The 14,668-nt window shown below is 37.3% G+C and overlaps 1 protein-coding gene across 1 annotated transcript; it reads left to right on the top strand.

Moving 5' to 3' along the window:
- The first annotated feature begins 8,195 nt into the window (after nt 1-8,195).
- On the top strand, nt 8,196-14,331 carry LOC114922266 (vomeronasal type-2 receptor 26-like). Its single transcript, XM_029283192.1, has 4 exons — nt 8,196-8,996; nt 11,097-11,324; nt 11,644-11,770; nt 13,433-14,331. The coding sequence occupies exons 1-4, from the start codon at nt 8,196-8,198 to the stop codon at nt 14,329-14,331; spliced, it is 2,055 nt and encodes a 684-aa protein (XP_029139025.1).
- The last annotated feature ends 337 nt before the right edge of the window (nt 14,332-14,668 follow it).

Below are 14,668 nucleotides of genomic sequence, written 5' to 3'. Positions count from 1 at the left end.
TACATACTGTGATCTTTCTAACTATGAAAAATTGCTGATCAAAAATTGAATTTATAGGAAACGTATAGTTTTGATTTCTGTCAAAGGAAATGTTAAGGAGGATTCTTATTAAAATATTTATTATGGTTACACAATCCAAAAGAAGTGCTCATGCTGCTGTATTTTCAATCACTTCCAAGAATCTTTAACCCATCTCTTTCTCTTTTCCAACACCCCAAGCTAAAAAGTCTTTGGAATTAGGTTTCTTGGTTGGTTGCTTTCAGGGGATTTGATATATTGATTAAATGTAAGTGCATGTATGTATGGCATATGGATGGATGGATGGATGGATAGATAGATAGATAGATAGATAGAGATAGAGATAGAAATTTATAGATATATAGAAATATGTAAAACATGTAAAAAAACAAGAAAAAGGTTAAGGAAATGATTGGTCCATTAGTGGGAAAAAGTGGCAAGAAGGTGACAAGCAACAGGGTGAAAGCAGAACTATTTAATTCATTTTTTGCATCTGTCTTTACACAAAGGGAAAAAACAGTCCACCCTATCAAAAACAATACCATAAAAACAGATTAGAAACACAACTTAAGATTGTGAGCATCTGTCCAGTCTAGACGAGTTCAAATCACCAGGACCAGATGGTTTACACCCCAAGGTTCTCAAGGAACTGGCAGATGTGATCTCAGAACCACTGAACTATATTTTTAAAAGATCCTGGAGCACAGGGGAACTACCAGAGGACTGGAAAAGAGCTGATGTAGTTCCCATCTTCAAAAAAGGGAAAAAATAGATCCAGGAAACTACAGACCTATCAGCCTGACCTCAATACCTGGGAAGATTCTGGAAAAGATAATCAAACAACGAATCAATGAGCACCTAGAGGCAAAGAAAGTCATTACTAAAAGCCAACATGGGTTTGTCAAAAACGATCATGCCAGACAAATCTTATTGCATTCTTTGACCAAGTGACAAAATTAGTGGACTAGAGGAATGCTATGGATATAATTTACTTGGACTTCAGTAAGGCATTTGATAAAGTAGAAAACAACCTACTACTTGATAAGATAGAAAAATGTGTGTTAGACAGCATCACTACCAGATGGATTCGTAGCTGGCTGACTGGCCATACTCAGCATGTGGTTCTCAATGGAACTGCATTTACAAAGAGGGAAGTGTGTAGTGGGGTGCCCCAGGGCTCTGTTCTAGGCCCAGTGCTCTTCAACATCTTCATCAACGATTTGGATGAGGGGATAGATGGGGAAGTCATCAAATTTGCAGACAACATCAAGCTGATAAGAATAGCCAACACTCCAGAAGACCGGCTTAAGATACAGAAGAATCTTGACTTGAACACTGGGTGCTATCTAACAAAAGGAAATTCAGTGGTGAAAAAAGTAAGGTTCTACATTTAGGCAAGAAAAACCAAATGCACAGGTATAGTATAGGTGGTACCTTGCTGAATAGCAGTAACTGTGAGAGGGATCTTGGAGTCCTAGTGGACGATCACTTAAATATGAGCCAGCAGTGTGCTGCAGCTGCCAAAAAAGCCAACACAGTGCAAGGCTGCATTAACAGAAGGATAGAATCAAGATCACGTGAAGTATTAATACCACTTTACAATGCCTTGGTAAGGCCACACTTGGAATACTGCATCCAGTTTTGGTCACCACGATGTAAAAAAGATGCTGAGACTCTAGAAAGAGTACAGAGAAGAGCAACAAAGATTATCAGGGGACTGGAGGCTAAAACATATAAGGAACGGTTGCAGGAATTGGGTATTTCTAGTTTAATGAAGAGAAGGATGAGGGGGGACATGATAGCAGTGTTCCAATATCTCAGGGCTGTCATAAAAAAGAGGGAATCAAGCTATTCTCCAAAGTGGCTGAAGGCAGGACAAGAAGCAACAGATGGAAACTAATCAAGGAGAGAAGCAACCTAGAACTAAGGAGAAACGTCCTGACAGTTAGAATAATTAATCAGTGGAACAGCTTGTCTCCAGAAGCAGTGAATGCTCCAACACTGGAAGTTTTTAAGAAGAGATTGGACAGCGATTTGTCTGAAATGGTATAGGGTTTCCTATACCTCCAAGGTCCCTTCCAATTTTTTTTTTATTATTATTATTATTATTATTATTATTATTATTATTATTATTATTATTATTATTATTATTATTATTATTATTATTATTATTATATAAAAATCAAACTGTATGAGTACTTTTGTATGTGTCTCTCTCTCTCTGTGTGTATGTTTTGTTTGTTTGTTTGTTTGTTTGTTTGTGGTCTGCCATCCCCAAGCTAGAATGGGACTACTTGCCATAGCCAACTTGCCATTGGATAACTCTGCACAGGATAATTCAACAAGTACAAAAGTTAGATTAATTTAAATGGAAGCATAGCCAATAATAAAAAAAAAACAAAGTCCATCCAGAAATACAAGAGTTGCAATAATTTCAATGAAAATGCGATCACCAATAATAAATGTAACTGAATGAAACAATTAATACAGCATTGAATTGTCTCATGGTGAGTTGGCCATGGCGAGTTGCTTAGACCCTCCCCAAGCTAACCATTAAGCATTTCACCTAGAGATGTAAGATGAGAGGAAAGGAGAAACCCCACAGATGAAATATATCACTTCCTTGAAGACAGGAAAATACAGACCCTTTTTGTGGGCACGGCTGGTAAACAAGCTTCTCTGATACACAGACTATTTTGTCATACCAATGCAAATGTATGAGATAGGAACCTTGTAATTTCCGTAAAAAATGGGTCTATGGTTAAATATAGTAAAGAAGACCAAAAACATCACAATACATGCAAGAACCATCCTTAAAATTGATAAACAACACACTGAATCAATGGATAGATTTTCCCTGTTAGGATAAATGATCAACAATAAATGAATGAACCAGCACTCAAAAAATATGCTTCACACTAATCATTTGGTAGGATAGCAAGAAAGATTTCAGAGAAGATTTTTAAATGCAATCATATGACAATACTTGAGAAGATAAGAATTGTGTTTGATCCAACATAACCCATTAAATCAACAAACTATCATCAACTCAATATCAACTCCCAATGAGCATCCTATTAAAATTACCATATTCAATATGGAAGATAAGAATAAAAGAAAATGATGCCATTACAAAATTCCAAAGAATGGGCATTTTTGGAAAAAAAATGAAATGATAGGGATCTGAATTTCTTTTTTTAAAAAAAAAACATTGTTACCAAATTTTAATGAATGTTTTACATGGGCCTCCTGGCCATTACAAATTTCTTTGTAGCTTTCCATACTTGAAAATTAGCTACCAGTTTTAATGAAGCTATGTTGGTCACCCTCAGCATGTTACTATTTTGTAGTGTTTGGTTGTCCTGACTACTGGGTTACTGGCTTGCATCTTTTCCCCTAGATGCTACATCAGTGTAATAAAACATCACTGAATGATAGAGATCAATTAACTAGGAGAAAAAATAAAGTTGTTATGCCTCTCTGTTAATTATTTGATAAGCCTTTTCTATTTATTTACTTGATTTATTCTCTGTCTTTCTACTTTGGCAAGTTCTCAAGGCAGTTACAAACATTTTATAAACTCAAAATAAACGGTTAAAAACAGGCATATCATTAAAACTCAAATAAGTGTTTAACTCATTTCATATGTGTTACAGAATTCTAATTTTGCCTATGCTAGCACTGATGATGTTACATAGTTAGGGTAATGAAACGTCTGCAAGAAAACAAGCAAGCTCAGAGAGCACCAAGACCTCTCATTTCAATCCTGAGATACAAATATTCTCCTTCATTTGAAATAAGTGTTTTAAATTAACTAAAATAATCCTTCCCATGGGAAATGAATATTGTTTTAATTGTGAATAAAAAAAAAATGAATAGATAATTTAGTCTTCTGAGATTTGGGCCAATCAATCTCATCTCTTAACCTATTCAAATCTCGGAAGGCTATGCAAAAAAAATATATATTGAAAAACAGAAAGCAAGTATGAAATAAGATAAAATCTCAACCTCTCTGTGGGGATCTTGAAAATAAGAAGAGAGAAACAATACTATTCAGTTTCTGCTGTCTGTTGTTACTGTTAATCAGGAAACACTGCTGTTAGTATTGAAACATTTATTTATTCTCCTGTTGAAATTCAAGTTTAGATAAATGCATTTCTCTCAAAAATGGACTTGGACTAGTCCATTTTTAAAAATCCAGCAGACTTGTACCCTTTGTTCGGAAGACATGTTCTTCCTTCTGATGTTTCCAGTGATCAAAGTGGATATGCTGAATTGCTTGGTTGCTGATCCTTTTCCTGTTTTGTATGAATGGTACCAGCCAGGTGATCTCTTAATTGGAGGAATGGTTTCTCAGATTATATTTGTTTCCAATGAACATTGGTTTGATGAATATCCATCACACAGGATATTTGAGATTACAAAGTAAGCAAATATCCATCTTCATCTTATGGGACTTTGCCTCTTCTTGGCTTTTGCAGATCACATCTCTTGTTTCTGGTCTAACAAAAAAAGATGAGGATCTTGACTATTCCTCAAGTTTCTGCATTGGTTCTAATGTTATACCAAGAGAGCTATAAATGATCAATCCCCTTTCTGAAAAGATATCATGAGATCTTGAGGAACAACTTAAAGACCTGTTTTAGCACTGTTAATGAATAACAAGATTATGAAGACGTTGTTCAAGATTTCACTTTAGATGCCTAGGCAGTAGGCTATGGAAATTGAATTTAAAATCCCTGTATCTTTTGTATCCTGTATCTTTTGTAACAATCCCTCATAGAAGAGGGATCCTTGGTGCATTCTGAACTTGCTTGTTTTCTTCCAGATGTTTCATTACCCTAACTAGGTAACATCATCAGTGCTAGTAAGGAGTGCTGTTTGCTGTCAGTTTATATTCTGGGGTCTTGCCTGTCTGTGTGGGTGAGGGCAATCTTAGGAGATTCTTCCATAGGGCTGTTTATTAATGGCTCTTTGGCAGTTTCCTTGATTGGGGTATTGCTTACTTGATTGTTGGTCTGAAGGTGACCTTGGAGTTAATCTATGCTGATCTGAGTGCTGATTACTGGTGGGGAGATCTGGGGTTTTTTTCTCTTGTGGGCTGGTTGATAGTCTCTTTTACATAGTTAGTCTATAGATGCTGTTAATGTCTATGTGTGTCTATTGATGGCTGATTTGTCAGAGTTGCCAGGCTTCTAGAAATTCCCTGGCATTTTTTAATTTGACCTGGTCCAGGATTGTCACATTTTCCCATTTGAAACTATGGTTAAATCTGTCTACATGTTGTGAAATTAAATAAGTTTTCTGAAATGTCTTCAAGAAAACAACCAAGCTCAGAGAGCATCAAGGACCCCTCATTTCAACCCTAAGCTACAAATATTCTCCTTTATTGGAACTTTTCTATCTTCTCATTTTTTTTATTAATTTACTTAGATGAGTTGTTTTATTAATTTACTTAGATGAGATCTAAGATTCTTACTTTCTGTCTTTCTTCCATAAGCGTATACATATATGAAGGTTCTTGGTGTACCTCCTAGCAGAATGCATCTTGCTAGATGCTGAGTTTTTCTGTAAATACTTCTTTATCACTAAAGCTATAACCCTATTTCAATTGTCTGCAGAATTTGGGCTCCATTCATCATGAATAGACAAAAAAAAACAAACAAACCCAAAATTGCATCTCTGTCTCCTCTACATAAAATAAAATATGGAACTGCTTTAGAATTTCTAAAAATTAATTGGATTATGTATAGATAGGGAGATGATATGCTGATGTGATATATATCATATATTAAAATATATTATGATGATATGATATAAAGAGAAATTGGAAGTAATAGTGTTCAAGTGTGGTGTTCCTCTACTATCTAAAATAAGAAAGATGCAATAAAATTTGTTTAATGAAAACAATTTTTATGTAAGATGAGAAATAGCTGTAAAAATAGCACAAAACTGTAATATTAAATCAACTTCCATTTAGAGATCTAAAAAACAACAATATTTAGTTTGTTCATGCAGAACTATGTCAGGACTGAGCAAAGCTGAAAGAAAAATTAGATTCAATAAAAAATTAAATTCCATTCAGGAGAAACAGGGATATATACACAATCCAACAGTCTATAAAATTGTATGTCCTAATGAATAAAGTAATATAATAAAAGAATATAATAAAAAAGAATAAAATAATATGCAATGGAAGAAACAATAGAAAGGCTACTTCCCCAAACATACCTGCAATTTAGTATTATATTATTATTCTACATAATTCTGAAATATTAGCACCAAAAAGATTTTGACCTTTCAATTCCAATTCTAGTCATAGCAAAAAGGTATCATTTTATATGAACCAATTCATTCATAATTCAGGCTTGCTTTCTGAAGGTCTTTATTTATTTTCAGTATGATCACAAAATTCTACCAGCATGTCCTTTCCTTAGAATTTGCTATCACGGAGATCAATGGGAATCCACAAATCTTGTCCAATGTTACACTTGGTCTCCACATCTCAGATAGCTTCTATGATCCAAGAATGACTTATCGGACCACTCTGGACCTGCTTTTCAAATCAAATAGATTTCTTCCCAACTATGAATGCGGGATTCCTAAAAATCTCATGGCAATCATTGGAGGACTTGGATCCGATACTTCTTCCCATATTGCAAGCATTATAGATTTCTACAAGATTCCTCAGGTTGGTGCAGATATGGGGAAAATTAACCAAGTCTTTCATTTATATTTTAAGCCCAAAGAACATACATTGGGATTGGTATTTAATCCCCAAAACTATTGCCAAAAAGAGAGCCAGTTTGGCATAGTGGTTAAAGCATTAGACTAGAAACTGTAAGACTGTGACTTCTAGTCCCAATTTAGGCACAAAGCCAGCTTAAACACAAGCTCCTAATATTCTTGCCAATATTGTAAAAATAGTTTGATATTCTTCATAGGCTGAGAGAGAGGAACCGATCTTGGGTTGGTTTCTCTTTCTCAGCTTATGAAGATATCAGACTGCTCCTACAATCTTGCCAAGAATATTAATAGGACCTAATCCAGGGAGTCTGCAGCAATCAAACTGACTCGAAGAAGCATGTGTGTAATAATAAGGTAATAATTTAACAGCTAACCAGCTTGTATAATGTGAGATGTATGATGCAATGATGGGAATGACTCAGTATGGTCTATGTCCCTTTAAGAGCCAGCTGGGTCTATGTCCCTTCAAGGAAAAGCTCTGCTGCTGTGTTCTCTCTATTCTGTTTCCTGCTGTATAACTGCTGTGTATTGGAGCCTGCTGTACTAGCACATGTATGTATATTTTTCCTGGTGTATGATATTGTAGATAGTGTAATATAAACCACCATTTAATATAGACCACTGTTTATTGTGTTTACTCCTGGGTTATCTCAGCACAATAAGACTGTGCATGCTCTGACACCACACATACAGAGACACTCACTAAACCAAGAAGCTAGCAAGTAGGTTACAATCAAAGTCTAGGGAGTAATTTAAAATTACTCAACCAGCATTAGTGATGACGTATTTGAGTGCTCCTTTCCCTGTTTCTACTCAAACATCTTTCCCAGTTGCCTCTTTGAATGAATGAATGTCCCAATAATTGTAGTAATAATTGCAGGAAGCAATTATAGGAGCAATTTACTTTATTTGAGCTAGACCTTAAAGAGCAGGGGAAAAGAGGGCACTTAGACTAACTTATTGGGTATTTCTAGTTTAATGAAGAGAAGGACTAGGGGTGGTATGATAGCAATTTTCCAATATTTGAAGGGCTGCCCTCAGAAGAAGAGGGAGTCAACCTATTCCTCAGAGCACCTGAAGGCAGGACAGGAAGCAATGGATGGAAACTAATCAAGGAGAGAAGCAACCTAGAACTAAGGAGAAATTTCTTGACAGTGAGAACAATTAATCAGGGGAACTTGCCTTCAGAAGTCATGGGTGTTCCAACACTGGAGGTTTTTAAGGAGAGATTGGACAACCATTTGTCTGAAATGGTATAGTGTTTTCTGCTTGAGCAGAGGGTTGGCTTAGAAGACTTCCAAGATCCCATCCAATTCTTATTTTGTTATTCTGTTAATCTAGTTTAACATATTTTGACTTTCTTTCAGCTTACATATGGTTCATATACACCAGAAGCATTTTATACCAGTCAATTATCATCACTCTACTTTATGGCCCCAAATGAAGCTACTTTATACATTGGGATTCTCCGGTTGCTACAACAATTTGGATGGAAGTGGGTTGGGCTTTTTGCTTCCGAGTCAGACAGTGGAAAACAATTTTTGCAGAAACTGCAGTTTTTCCTTACACAGAATGAAATCTGTTCAGCCTTCCTACAACAAGTCCCAGGAATACCCACTTTTGATGATTTGGATAAATTTGGTGGTATAACATTTGCTCTTCATAGACATTACACAGACAACAAGATAAACACATTTATCATTTATGGAGAATCTTTGTTGCTTGTATGGTTAACAAGTGTCCTATTTTTGTTGGATCCTACCTTTAAAGAGAATATGTCATTTACAAAAGTTTGGATCATGACCAGTCAATTTGATTTGATACTCACAGGAATTCAAAAGACTTGGAATCTGCAATTGTTCAATGGGGCCATTTCCTTTCAAATTCAATCACATGATGTTTTGGGATTTAAGGACTTTGTTCAGTCCATAAAACCTTATTTGAGGCAGAGAGATGGATTTATAAAGGATTTTTGGGAGCAAGTATTTGACTGTTCCTTTCCTAATTCAAGATTGCCAAAAATGGACATTGGACAATGCTCTGGAGAGGAGAAACTGGACAATCTGCCCGGAGCAGTCTTTGAAATGGGAATGACTGGTCATAGTTACAGTATCTATAATGGTGTCTATGCTGTGGCTTATTCTTTGCAAAACTTACTATCAAAAGGAAAAAATCAGGACAAAAGGAGAGTGGAAAAAATGATTCAACTTACAAATCTTCAGCCTTGGCAGGTAACAGCTCTACACTCTCCTTTCACATGGGAATTTAGTACAATCTGATTAGGACTGGAAAATAACAGAATAACACAGTTGGAAGGGACCTTGGAGGTCATCTAGTCCAACCCCCTGCTCAGTCAGGAAGCCCTGTACCATTTCAAGAAATGGCTGTCCAATCTCTTCTTAAAAAAACTTCCAATGATGGAGCATCCACAACTTCTGGAGGCAGTTTGTTCTACTGATTAATTATTCAGGAAATTTCTCCTTAGTTGCTTCTCTCCTTGATTAGTTTCCATCTGTTGCTTCTTGTCCTGCCTTCAGGTGCTTTGGAGAATAGCTTGTCTCCCTCTTTTTTGTGGCACCACTGGAACACTATCATATCACCTATAGTCCTTCTTTTCATTAAACTAGACATACTCAATTCCAGCAACTGTTCTTTATATGTTTTCACCTCCAGTCCCCTAATCATGTTTTTGTTCTTTTCTGTATGTGAAATAAGCTAACATTTAAGCACTATGTATACATAAGGGGTATGTATACATAAGGGGCATGGTGGCTCAGTAGTTAAAAATGCTGAGCTTGTCAGCTTGAATGCTGACATCACAGGTTCAAGACTCAAGTGCCTTGCAATGGGGTGGCTCCTGATACTTGCCCCAGTTCTTGCCCACCCAAAAGCATGCAAATGCAAATCGATAAATAGGTACTACTTTGGTGGGAAGGTAACAGTATTACATGCATCTTGGGAAATAGTTTTTGCTGGCCATATAACCACGGAAAAGTCTTTGGACAAAACTAGCTCTTGTCATGGTTCCAATCAACAGAAACAAATAAAGCAGAAATCCGAGGTTTGCACTTTCCTCAAAAAACATCCTTTATTGTTACAGAGTATCAGTACGGTCAAAAGTGAAACCAAGTCTGATAATAATCCTGCAAATACAAAGTATCAAATCCCCACCACCTAACTAAGTAATACATCACATTTCCTAATTAACATCTTTGGCGGGCTTTTGTGGATTATACCCAGCAGCTGGATGAGGGAGCTATAGATGACCTTGATTCCCATGGGACAGCTGCTTGTTTTCACTAGCGCAGCACCTGTGAAACTCTTCCCCCCCCCCCAATGCTATGTGGCAACTTCAAGTGAGATGAAAATGGCTGCAGTCAGGCTCATTTGCAAAGCTGACAGTTGCCTTGGCTAAGAAATGGAGATGAATGCCACCCCTGAGTGGGAAATCACTGGACAGGGGAAACCTTTATCTTTATCTTTAGGTATATATCAGTGGTGGCGAACCTATGGCACACATGCCAGAGGCGGCACTCAGAGCCCTCTCTGTGGGCACGCACGCCATGCCCTGGAGATGGCAACCATCCCTCTTCAACCAGCTGCCTGCTAACTTGCAGAGATCCCACATGGCCGGATGTATCCCAGCACCTATGCGCTCACTGGCCTTTGTGTGCAGGGGCCGATGGTGTCAGGCAGCAGCCGCCCTGGCTGCTGCCTCACCTTGCCCTGTGACAATGGCACTCCCGCCCTGCCTCGCCTTGCCTCGCCTCACCCCGCAGCACGAGCCTCCTGCCCACCGCCCCACCTGCTAGAGACCCCCTGGATCTCCCCAACCCTGCCCAGCCCCCATAGGCATCCCTCCCCACGAGCAACATTGAGGTGATCACACCCACCTTGGCCACACCCACCCAATCTGCCATGACCACCACAGCCATGTCCACCCAGTGAGCCACGCCCACCTGGCACCCGGCGATAAATAAGTGGGTTTTGGGTTGCAGTTTGGGCACTCGGTCTCTAAAAGGTTCGCCATCACTGGTATATATTAAGTACTGTACCAAGGTAAAATCATTGTTCTTACCAAATTTGTACATCCAGCCAAATGAATTCTGAGCAACTTCTGCTCAGTTCTTTCTCCTAGTTTTTTTCATTTCAGGGGTCCTTGGTTCTCTCTGAGCTTGGCAGTTTTCTTGCGGGCATTTCATTATCCAAACAAGATAACATCATCAGTGATTAGACTAGCATCCCTCATTTCAACACTTGAGCTACAAATATTCTCCTTTATTTATCATTTCATTTCCTGCTCTGTATTCCCCTCTTTTTTTCCCAAAAAGCTCCACCGATTTCTTCATGGTGTTTCTTTTAACAACTCAGCTGGAGAAAGAGTCTTCTTTAATGAGAAAGGGGAAGTAACAAGAGGCTGTGATGTTATCAACCTTATCACTTTTTCTAACAACTCATTTCAGAGAGTCAAAGTTGGAAGGTTAAATCCTAATGCTGAAAAAGGAAAAGAACTGGTCATTGATGAAGATAGGATTATTTGGCACCCAGGTTTCAATCAGGTATGGTCAAAACTAGTCCTGTTTTGGAATGAATCAGAGCTGATTATTTATTTTTTTTGCTGTTCATATGATTATGCTAACATTTATTTGCTTTTAAATGGAGGCATTCTGTAAGACTATATTATTGTTTTGAAAATAATATGATACATAACTATATTTGAACATATATCTTATTTATATTTTCCTTTAAAAGCAATAATTCATTCATTCATTTTTTTCTCCAAACATTTCTATTTGCCATTGCACTTTTATGATATAGTTAAAATATTTTAATACTTAAATTTATTCTCACGTGAGCTCTCTTTTGTTTTGTGGGCAGGTTATTCCTATTTCACTGTGTAATGATCACTGTTACCCAGGATTTTGGAAAGGAAAAATTGAAGGGAAACAGTTCTGCTGCTATTGCTGTGTCCCATGTCCGAAAGAAAAAATTTCAGATAAAATGGGTCAGTTATGATCATGATATGGGCTTAAAGAAATGTTTTCCTCAGAACTAAGGAGTTGCTATGAGGGGCATATAACCAGGTCCTATCAAGTGCCAGGAGATTTATGAAGTTCAATAGAGTAGAGTAGAGTAGAGTAGAGTAGAGTAGAGTAGAGTAGAGTAGAGTAGAGTAGAGTAGAGTAGAAGTAGAAGTAGAAGTAGAAGTAGAAGTAGAAGTAGAAGTAGAAGTAGAAGTAGAAGTAGAAGTAGAAGTAGAAGTAGAAGTAGAAGTAGAAGTAGAAGTAGAGTAGAATAGAAGTAGAGTAGAATAGAATATGGGCTGGACTTAGATCCCTTGCAGGTGTTCAGGGACTTGTAACTTGTTACTCATTTGACCCTTCCTTGGGTCAGCTTGGTCATCTTATACAGGTCCACCTTAATTGAAGGTTCAATTAAACTGATTTATTGCTAAACAGCCTATGCCCAGTAATCTTTTCCACTAATGCTTAGCACCTGCTTGGAGTTAGATAAGGGTTCAGGGAATTCAAGGGGATTTGGACTTAGCCCACTTGTGCCTATATAGAGACTCTAGGCTGATCCCTCTTTTGACTCTGCCCCTGTTTTTCCACTCCTTCTCCTAGAATATCTGGAGTGTTGCTAAGTATATATTTCCACAGATGAAGTCAAGGGAACCCTATGAACCTCATGAACAAATGGTCTTAAAAATATATAAAGTTCATGTTAATTTGCAAAATTCTGCCATTCTCACAGAGAATTTCTTACAAATTTGGTTTGAGCCCAAATTTTTGGAAGAACTTTTCCACCTTGCTTATAATTCAGAGATGAATGAACTCAGTTTATGTAAGGTCGTGCCTCAGCTATCTTCAAGAGCATGACTCTTAAAACAAGTATTATTTCGAAAGGATCTTTTACTGAAAAAAAGTGATTGCAAGGAAGTTAGGCAGAATCTGAAGTTCCCATGTGAAATGTTAAGCTAATTTCCCCTTGAACAACCCTCACCCCAATGCCCCAGTCTATCAGGAGCCAATCCACTGGTGTAAAGTTGTTGTGGGAACTTTGAGCCAAAAAGGTGATAACAAGGCATTCTCTGGCACCACAGCCTTAATAACATGCAGGAGTTAGCCAGAAGAGAGGCTAACTAGATGGCCCCGATGGCCCATTCCCTCCTCCCCAATTTCCATGCAGATATATCAAAGTGACAGGAGAAACAATATAGAAGCATCTTCAATCCCCAAGTAACACTCCCCCATTCCCTCAGAATGGCAGCATTCTGGCAAGGACCTGACAGTTTACCAAAAATGATAACTTTGGGTCTAAAATGAGGAAACACTAGAAAATGAATAGGACAAAATCTTCTTTGAATAGTTATATATCAGAGAGTTTCTCCCATATTCAATGCTTTATGCTAACTTACTCTTTGAGAAGTAGACAATTCAAAGTATTTTCATGAAAGACACTTGCTCATGCCAATACTACCATTTTCTAGATTTCTATCTGCCAATTCCTTTTTTCCTTAATTCTGCACATTCAGAGTTCTGTCAAAAGACATTTTAAAGACTATCTTTAAAATCCCCTTGCTCCCTTTTGTCCCACATGTTCAATAAATATTATATTTCAGTATGGAGTTTTATTTTGTTTGTTTGTTTGTTTGTTTTTAATCTAGAAATGGAATATTGTTTTGACTGTCCTGAAGATCAGTATCCAAGCAAGGAGCAAGATCATTGCATCACCAAAAGAACAAGTTTCCTATCCTACGAAGAACCTTTAGGGATCATTTTGGCATCAGCTGCTGTTTTATTTTGCTTGATAACAGTCTGGATGCTTGGAACTTTCGTTAAGTACAAGGATACTCCCATAGTTAAAGCCAATAATCGAGACCTCACTTACACTCTCCTTGTGTCTCTTTTGCTCTGCTTTCTCTCTTCCTTTTTATTCCTTTGCCAGCCTAGGAAAGTAATTTGCCTTCTCCGACAACCAACTTTTGGCATCATCTTCTCAGTGTCTATTTCTTGTGTCTTGGCCAAAACCATCATTGTGGTCATGGCTTTCATGGCCAACAAGCCAGGAACCAAGATGAGAAAATTGGTAGGAAAAAGATTGGCCCTTATCATTGTTTTTTCATCCTCTTTTTTCCAAGTCAGTATTTGTATTGTGTGGCTGGCAACCTCTTATCCATTCTTTGAATTAGACATGCATTCTCTCAGAGAAACCATAATTTTGCAATGCAATGAAGGCTCCATCCTCATGTTCTATTGTGTCCTGGGTTACCTTGGTTTCTTGGCTATTGCCAGTTTCATTGTGGCATACCTTGCCCGTAATTTACCTGACAGCTTTAATGAAACCAAGTTTATTACTTTCAGTATGTTGGCTTTTTGCAGTGTCTGGGTCTCCTTTGTGCCAACCTTCCTGAGCACTACAGGGAAAGCCATGGTAGCTGTGCAGATCTTCTCCATCTTGTCCTCCAGTGCAGCCTTACTAGGATGTATTTTCTTCCCAAAATGTTTCATCATTTTGCTGAGGCCAGAACTGAACAACAAGGAGCAATTAATAAAAAGGAATTAAATTATGTAAATATCATCTTACATTCCAATTAAGTTGTCACATTCAAATGAAGAATATGAGTATCAAAATAATACATGCAGAATTATTTAAGTTTAATCAAACTTTAAATATATGCAGTTAAATATGATTCCTAGCATACAGGATTGTTCATTCTTCTGTTCCCAAGAAGCAGAAATGATGTTAATTAGATTTATTTAGATACATAATCTGAACAGAAACCAGTGTATACATTTAATTGAAATCAATAAATATTTAGTTTCTACCAATTATATGAAATCCAACCTCCAGTATTAGACTAAGCAGCCAAAGCTATAAAAAGAGCACAGAATTAATTGAA

Source organism: Protobothrops mucrosquamatus, unplaced genomic scaffold (assembly GCF_001527695.2).
Source record: "Protobothrops mucrosquamatus isolate PMUCROS unplaced genomic scaffold, P.Mucros_1.0 scaffold34, whole genome shotgun sequence".
NCBI lineage: Eukaryota > Metazoa > Chordata > Lepidosauria > Squamata > Viperidae > Protobothrops > Protobothrops mucrosquamatus.
The sequence above is the reverse complement of the archived record's forward strand: the minus strand, read 5'-3'. Positions and strand labels throughout refer to the sequence as shown.

Coding starts and splice junctions, on each gene's coding strand:
- LOC114922266 (XM_029283192.1), top strand. CDS start 8,196: ATGGCCCCAAATGAAGCTACTTTATACATTGGGATTCTCCGGTTGCTA. Junction 8,997..11,096: donor CAAATCTTCAGCCTTGGCAG/GTAACAGCTCTA, acceptor TTTCCCAAAAAG/CTCCACCGATTTCTTCATGG. Junction 11,325..11,643: donor GGCACCCAGGTTTCAATCAG/GTATGGTCAAAA, acceptor TTTTGTGGGCAG/GTTATTCCTATTTCACTGTG.